Genomic DNA, 7934 nt, shown 5'->3' with positions numbered 1-7934 from the left:
TTTCTTCTTGTCATGAGATCTTTTAAGATTTGCTTTCTTAGTAACTTCCAAATTTGTACTACAGTATTATTGACTATAGTCCTCATGCTTGTACATGATATCCCTATGATTTATTTATTTTATAACTGAAGTTTATACCTCTTGACCCCTTCACCCATTTCACCCACCCCTCATCTCCCTCCCCTCTAGCAACCACGCATCTGTTCTCTGTATCTCTGAGTGTTGTTTTGTTTTTCAGATTCCACATACAAGTAAAATCATATGATATCTGTCTTTCTCTGATAAATTATTTTTTGTTGCATTAAGCCATTGAGATTTTGGAGTTGTCTGTTATTGTAGCAAAACTTAGCCTTATTTTGATTGGTACGGAAACGAAGGAGCATACATGGGTAAAGGATGCTTGGGTCACTGGGCGGCTGGATGATGAGATGAGTGAATAAACACTTGTGACTGCATAAGGTCCAAGGGATGAACCTCTTCTCTTTGTACCAATGTCCTAAGTGCATAGATTCAAATAAAATGTAAACCACAAGGATCGAGGAGGGTATTTTTTTTTTTTGAGGAGGGTATTTTTAATGAGGGCACACATATGTTCATTTTCACAAGCTAAGTGTCTACAGCTACATCCTGTATTTCTAATCCCAGTGATGCTACGAAATGATACCTTTTGTTTGGTTCTAACAGATCCTTTTAATAACAACTTCCATTTTAGCAACTTCCACTTTTTTGGCCCCCCAAAGTTGTCTGTGTCCTAATTCCTGGAATTAACTTCTTTTTGGTTCCTATTAAGTATAGCCAAGCATGCTTTTTAACGGTACTACACAAAATTTGTATCCTGTCTATGGGTTTGACCTATGACCCTCTGCTCAGACTCTTTCTTACAGAAATTGGATGAGGTGTGACAGTTAAGATCTAAGATCATACTTCTTAGGTAGACTCAGGAAAACCTCAGAGTTTACTTGCGGAATGAATCTCACTTTCTGGGTCTTTGGTCAAGGACTCGTCCCTTCTTTCAGGGTACCTGGAGAAAGAGTAGATTTCTGCACTGAATACACGTTATCCGAAAAATTCTAGAACTTAAGCAAAGTTCCAGCATCAGGTAAGACAGTATGAGTTTACTTTTGAAGATACACATGGTGACATAGATTCAGGATCACAGTGTGCCTGCCTCTAGGACTACAGGGTGACAGATCACTTGGTCTTGGAAAGTCACACCCAGGTCAGGCCACCACAGCATGAACCTTCATTTCTAGCTGAGTTGGTTTTACTAAATAAACATTTACTGAAGAAAAAGAGTATCTTTAATTGTAATAGCTTCTACTAATAATATATCGACATGATTGGGTCCTTCTAGGTTTACAGGTTGGGTTTAATTTCTAGGTTAAGAGAATCATTCCCTATGTACCCAGTTTTTGGTTGTTTCATTACAAGTGAAAGCAAAAGCATGGTTATCCAAAACAGCCCTGTGTAGCGAGAGCTTCCGTTCAAAACAACATAGCATGAAGTTCTCCCTTTGGACCAGGTGAGGGCACCCTTGTCCTCTCCCAAATATTTACTTAAGGTGAAAAAAAAATAACCACTTCCATTTAAATTAGTTAAATTGGATGACAAAAGCAGTTTGCTTAGTTAACTTCTAGTTGTATTTTGTTTCGCTTTAGATCATAACGTCACCTTCAGTTGCAGTTCGCTGGCTTACAACTCTGCCTACACGTGAGAATCATTCACCTGGGGTAGCCTGAGAAAACCTTGAATTCCCAGATTCCATGCCCAGAAGTTCTGGTTCAGCTGGTCTGGGGTGCTGCCGAGACATGGTGTTTTTAAGAAACACCCCTCTAGCACGTAGGCGGGGGTGAGAGCTACTGCCAGGGTGTTAGTTAATTAGAAACAGGTTTGTTAGAGGATGAACGTTGGAAATAGTTTTTCTAATTTAAATTAGTGTACGGTTCACCTGAGCATTAAATAAGGTGCTATAAATAGGTACTTTTGTCCTTGGTGAATAATGGTTCTCCCCAAGGCTTGGAAAGCCATTAAAACATGGTCATTTAGTTAAAATTTATCTTGACTTTGCTCTTGCCTGGCCCGTCCTCCTTCACTCCATCCTTCTCTCGCCGCCCCATTCCGGGTACCACCAGCCTCTTGGGGCATCTCCTGGAGCCTGTGGTTTAAATCAGCTGAGTTCATCTCCCTTCCCGTTGGTCCTCTCCCTCCAGAGATTTCCGCGGGGCTCAGCCACACTCTCTGTTTGCTGCTCTGGCCTGGCTCTTCAGCACCCAGCGGCTTCGCTTTCTTCCTGGAGGCTCCAGGCCTCTGCTGACCAGGGCATGGTGCTCCCACTTTGGGGCCCTCTCCCCGGTGTGACTCCATCAGCCGCTGACCACTTCCTTCCTCCCAGTCACTGCCAATTATCGTGTTACTGTGAATGTGGGCAGTGCAGAGCAGGTGAGCTGGCCTGTGTCGGCCAGGGGCCGGAGAGGCAAACGTTCCCGGAGCTCTCCGGGCAGCTTCTCAGGCTGTGTGCTCGAATGTTCCTCTGTAGGTCAGCACCAGACCATGGAAAACCTGGACTCTGGTAGGATTCTGGGACTGGCTGAACATGGCCTGGAGAGCTGATGTCAGGGATGGATGTGCATGGTGGTTGGTGGCCTTAGGGACTTACACAGAAACCAGGGCAGCGGGAAAGGCCTAGGGAAATAGGAGTGACATGTAGTACCTGTGGCTTCTAAGCCCAGCTCTGCTCCTGGCTGTATGACCTTGGGCGAGTCGGGTCCGCTTCGGGCATCAGTTTCCTGGCCTGAAAATGAGGCACCTTCGTGTGCGTGCAGAACGGCTGTGGGTCTGGATACAGCACAACTTCCAATTCCACGTTCCATCACATATTCTTAGGTCACGCTGCTTTTCCTTGTTCACAGAGCAGCAAGGTTCTCAATAACCCCTTGAAAACTCCAGGATCGCACAGGTGACCTCTAAGACCTTCTTTGGTCCCCTTCCCCTTGACCAGTGCCACCCCCTCCCACCTGGCCCTATCATTCTGACCTTCAGCAGCAAGAAGCCTTCAGACACGGGCTTCGTGAAGCTGTCCCTTTCTATACGCCCTCCTCGCAGGCCTGGTCTCCCCACACTGCTGTGCTCAACTATTCCAGAACTGACGCCTCCCCCTCTCTTCCCTTTGGCTGACCTGTATCCTGGCACGGTTTCTATTCTGTGGTGTGCTTCCACGAACACCTGGCTAGACAATGGCGGACAGCCTGCGTCCCTCTCAAGCCAGCAGCGTTCGTGCGCGGCATTGGAGAGCATCCACCGGACTCCACAGATGGACTGCTTGGTGGGAGACGGTAAGGCGTGTACTGAAATGAACGAGCCGACTGCATGGCTCCCGCCAACATGGTCTTCACGATTTATTCTTTCTCCCACTAAATTCTGGTGTGGTGAATCTTTGGTGAGCTGCTCATTCTTGAAATAAAAGTAACTCAGAAGACAATTTTTTAAAAGACCTATCATTGGATTTCAACCCAGCTTAGAGTTTTCGCATAACTGTTGTATCGAGGGTTTAATTCAACTGAGGTCTCTTGGGGCTGTAAACGGATGCAGTTTGGGGAATCTTTTCCTTGAGAGAAAGAGTTCAAAATTATGAATACAAAATAGCTGCAGGCCTTCTGTTCAGGGGTCAGGCCTGCACTGTGGGGGGCTCAGTAGTTGAAAGAATTGAAATGAGGGAGCCCGCCCATCCTCCGGTTCTGGAACTTGGCAGCATCGCCAGGTGGCAGTATTGTATCGTGTGGAAGTTGATCACCGCGGGCGCTGTGTGCTGCATCTCAAGGGACTATTTTGTAACTATGCTTTCAATTGCATCCTGTGCTCACAACTGTGTGAGGCTCCACGTGTGACTTTTCTTTTGGCAAAGCAATCCTATTTCCTTCCCTCTAACTTTGAAGACTTACAGAAACCTCTAAGGTCATCAATGCAGGTGACATCAATACAGGTGTCACTGTAATGGTGACAAAGTTTGCTCCTTAAACTTCTAATACACTTTCCCCTCTGTTTTGTGGTACTTTCAAATTGCGTTCATTATAAAACAAAAAGAAAGTGTTTCACGTAACTTCTGCCACAAGTGCTTTTAATGAGCTTTGGGTTTTCTAATGCTTTTAACCATATTAGACTTTACTTACATTGATCTTCTAGCCACACAGTAACCTTATCCCCTCCTCGTCCCCCCATATTTGACGAGGTTTTCAGAAACTCATACTGGCTCCGTGCCCTGGTGAGGGATCCATCTATGTTCATCTAACGCTGGTGGCCAAATACTCTTCCTCCCTTTTCCCACTCCTCAAACCTATTTGGAATCTTTAATCCCATTAATAGATACCTTTTGGGTACTGGCAACTTTGCAATTCAAGGAACTAGCGCTCTGTTTTCATTTTCAGTCTCTAAAATCAGCCTCTGTGATGACAGGTGCAGCTCTCTCCTAAGAGCTGTCCTCAGAATTGTAGCCATTTTGTAAAAGTGATCAAAGGTGGCATTTTACAAGGCTATACTGAAGAATTAATAAAGGAAAAAACTTCAAAGTTGAACCTTTACCACCGTCACATAGTTGAAAATATGTCAATAGTGAGACTCCTGCTAAACTTGGAAACCAATATGCTAACTAGTCTTTTAACTGTCTCTCCTTCTCACATACGTGATAAAGCCTATGGGAACTGCCTTTAAAACTTTATAACTGAAAGTGTAAGTTTATGGCTGGTTTATGTACACAGAGCACATGAGAGCCACCCCATGGGTTAGACGCAGGCCACTCACTGGTATCCAAGTTACAAAATAGTAATTCTTTAATATAAACTGCCAGGAGGTGAAGATTTTACAGTGGTTCTGACTTAAAATATATATATAATCGGCATGATAGCTAAAGTAGGTGTTCTTCCCGTATATCTAATTTTAAAAATCCAATTAACACCAAGAATGACTCTGGAAAGGATTTGCAAAATGTTTCTCCCAAGAAACCCTCCTTAAAAGCCTCTTACATGACAAAGACCAGTCAAAGAAGTAGTTTCCATCCTATTCATTCAAAGAAAAAAATTTTTGAACCACTAAATATTCCTATTAGGAGAAGTAAAGAGAACAAACTTCTTAGCAGGATGCAGCGAACAAGTCCCCACCCAGCCCCCAATGTTTGATGCCCCCCATCATTAGCAGGGTATCTGCCCATTTCTTATCTTGATTGACAGGTTAATAAGGGACCTGGGGCTATCTTTTCAGTCTGAACACACAACCTTACCAATTACTTTTAAATTATTGCTAATCTGTCCGAAAATAACAAGCAAGAGGAATAAAAATATCTGAAAAAGAGGAATGTCTGCTGAAGAAGCTTTTACTTCCGGTGCTTTAAAAGGTTCGGTTCAGAAAACTTGCCAGAATTTAGTCAATAGAATTTAGGCACTGAAGGTTTTCTCTCTCTTTTTTTTTTTTTTTTTACGAAAAACTTGTAGTTTATAATAGTTCATTGGTTCAATTAGGAGCGAAAAAGAAGGGAGTTTTGTAATGCAATTGTCCAGCAAAGGAAAACGCTTTAAATTGGGGGATTATGTGCACAGACCACCTGTAGGGCATTCAGAGCCCTTTTCTATAATGCTTCAACCCATGCCTAGCTGCCTGCAGGCTGGCTAACAATGCCGGGGAAAGCTGTTTAAAAGGCTGCGCGCACTTGTGCCTCTGGTCTTCACTAACTGTTACAAGTCTTCCTCTCCCTCGCTCTCTCTCCTTTTTAAAGTAAAAGTCCCACATCCCTTTAATGGAAGAACTTTAAGGCTCCGCGGTGGCCAATTGGTCTGCACCAAGAGGAGCCAGGCCGCAGGGAAAGAAACTTCAGACTATACAGCACATTTGGAGAGGAGAAAAGATCAAAGTTTTTCAAACTCAAAAGACCAAGTTCCCTACAGATTAACCCTATTCATTTGGTTCCTCTTAAAGGAATGATGTGCTGAGCCACTAGGCAGACAGGTAAAAAGTTCAACAATTGCCAAAGCATTCTTCTGCTAATTCAACAGCCTTCTGCTCAAATCAATTAGCTTAGTCTTGACAGAGGAACAATAGCTTTTTCTCTAGGAAAAGCAGCACATGTGATATACACAAGCCTGGAAGGTTATTAAGATGTTAACCCGTTAGTTTAATCCAGCAAAGAGCGCCTGCTCTACCACCAAATTGTCGAGTGACTTACACTGTAAAGTGTGATCGATGGCTTAAAACATTAACCTCTACCCTACCCTTCAGCAGTGTGTTCAGTCCTGCAAGAGCAGGTGCTTTCAGAATCACAGACGTGAGAAATGAACGTGGAGTCTGAAGCCTTTAGTGATATCATACAAGATAAATAACAAGGCGGAGTGGAATTAGTGCTTTGCAGAAGTTCCGTTTACATACACTAAGGTGAGTGTTGTTACCCATGAATCAGAAAAGAGCTACCATTCAAAAAACACCACCTTCTCGGGAAAGGTGCAAAATCTTAATCGTGATTTCAGTTCAATAGTGATATTTCAACTTTGCTAACAACTTAGGAGCTAGAGTTTAACAGGTCATTTTCTCCATGCCTAAGGGCAGCGTACATAATGAGACACTAGGAAATGTCCGTGTTTCCAACGGGCCCTCAGCAAAAAGCACTTTCAAGGTTTAACAGTTTAGGAGAGGCAGGGGGAGAGGGCAATGTTTAAATCATTTATCAAAAGTCATTTTATTGCCAAAATAGAATACTTATATTTGTTCTTACAGGGGTGGCCTCTAAACTTTTTACAGAAAATGTACAGACTGTATATCTTTGGATATGTACATATTTTACACATTTTTACAATTTAACAAATAATTATATAAATACATCCTCTAATGTAAGAAACCCGTATTTACTTGGGGTGTATAATTAAGACATTTCTTGTTTGTTTACTTAAGGCATCTGCCTGGTCATTAAGAATACCCAAACCGTGCAATCCCATTAGGTCGCGGTCATCCCTCCTCTAGGACGTGTTAGGGGTGAGGGTTTACGCAGGAGAGTCGAGGGCGGAAACTAGGTCCCTCAGGTGAAATCTGTAGGTCTGGCTTCAAGCTCAGCAAATGGCAACCAGCGAGGGTTCCAAACCTTGGGTCCTGGAAACGCGGCAGCAGAGCTCACGCTCCTCTGCCAAGACAAATTAACGCCTGGCGGGAGGAATTCCTCGCCCGTCGGTGGAGGAACGGGGGCTGGGGCTGGGAGCCTTCAATGCCAGGTACTTTGTTCTAAGCGAGTCCCAGCTAATGGATACCATTACGTGATGCCCACCACAAGGCACATGAAGTACTTGAGCATGAAGACGGCGTAGTCGGGCCGGCGCGCCTGGTCCGGCTGCAGGTCCCGCAGGCACGGGCAGTTGTGCGTGGCCTCCCAGCGCGGGCGGTTGTGCTGCTCGTAGAAAAGGCAGGCGACCACGACGGCGGCGGGCACGGTGTAGAGCACGGTGAAGAGGCCCAGGCGGATCATGAGCTTCTCCAGCTTATGTGTCTTGGTGGGGCCGCCCTGCTGCTTGATGACCGAGCGGATGCGGAAGAGCGACACGAAGCCGGCCAGCAGGAACATGGTGCCGATGAAGAGGTAGATGACCAGCGGCGCCAGCACGAAGCCGCGCAGGTTGTCCAAGCTCTGGTTGCCCACGTAGCAGATGCCCGCCACCGGGTCGCCGTCCACCGAGCTGAGCGCCAGCACGGCGATAGACTTGACGCTGGGCACAAGCCACGCGGCCAGGTGGAAGTACTGCGAGTAGCCGGCGATGGCCTCATTGCCCCATTTCATGCCCGCCGCCAGGAACCACGTGAGCGACAGGATCACCCACCAGATGGAGCTGGCCATGCCGAAGAAGTAGACGAGCAGGAAGACTACAGTGCAAAGCGCCGGGCCCGTGGTCTCGTAGCGCACGTGCTGCTCT

The 7934-nt window shown here is 45.4% G+C and overlaps 1 protein-coding gene across 1 annotated transcript in view; it reads right to left on the bottom strand.

The window, feature by feature from the left end:
• Positions 1–7279: 7279 nt before the first annotated feature.
• LOC112413704 (frizzled-8-like) overlaps positions 7280–7934 on the bottom strand; it is a 1343-nt gene continuing 688 nt past the window's right edge. Inside the window, 1 exon segment of the mRNA XM_024765746.1 lies at positions 7280–7934. This exon segment is cut by the window's right edge and continues 12 nt beyond it. Within this exon segment, the coding sequence (XP_024621514.1) occupies positions 7280–7934 (655 nt within the window).

This window comes from Neophocaena asiaeorientalis, unplaced genomic scaffold, assembly GCF_003031525.2.
Source record: "Neophocaena asiaeorientalis asiaeorientalis breed wild unplaced genomic scaffold, Neophocaena_asiaeorientalis_V1.1 scaffold217, whole genome shotgun sequence".
In the NCBI taxonomy this organism is placed as follows: domain Eukaryota; kingdom Metazoa; phylum Chordata; class Mammalia; order Artiodactyla; family Phocoenidae; genus Neophocaena; species Neophocaena asiaeorientalis.
The sequence above is the reverse complement of the archived record's forward strand: the minus strand, read 5'-3'. Positions and strand labels throughout refer to the sequence as shown.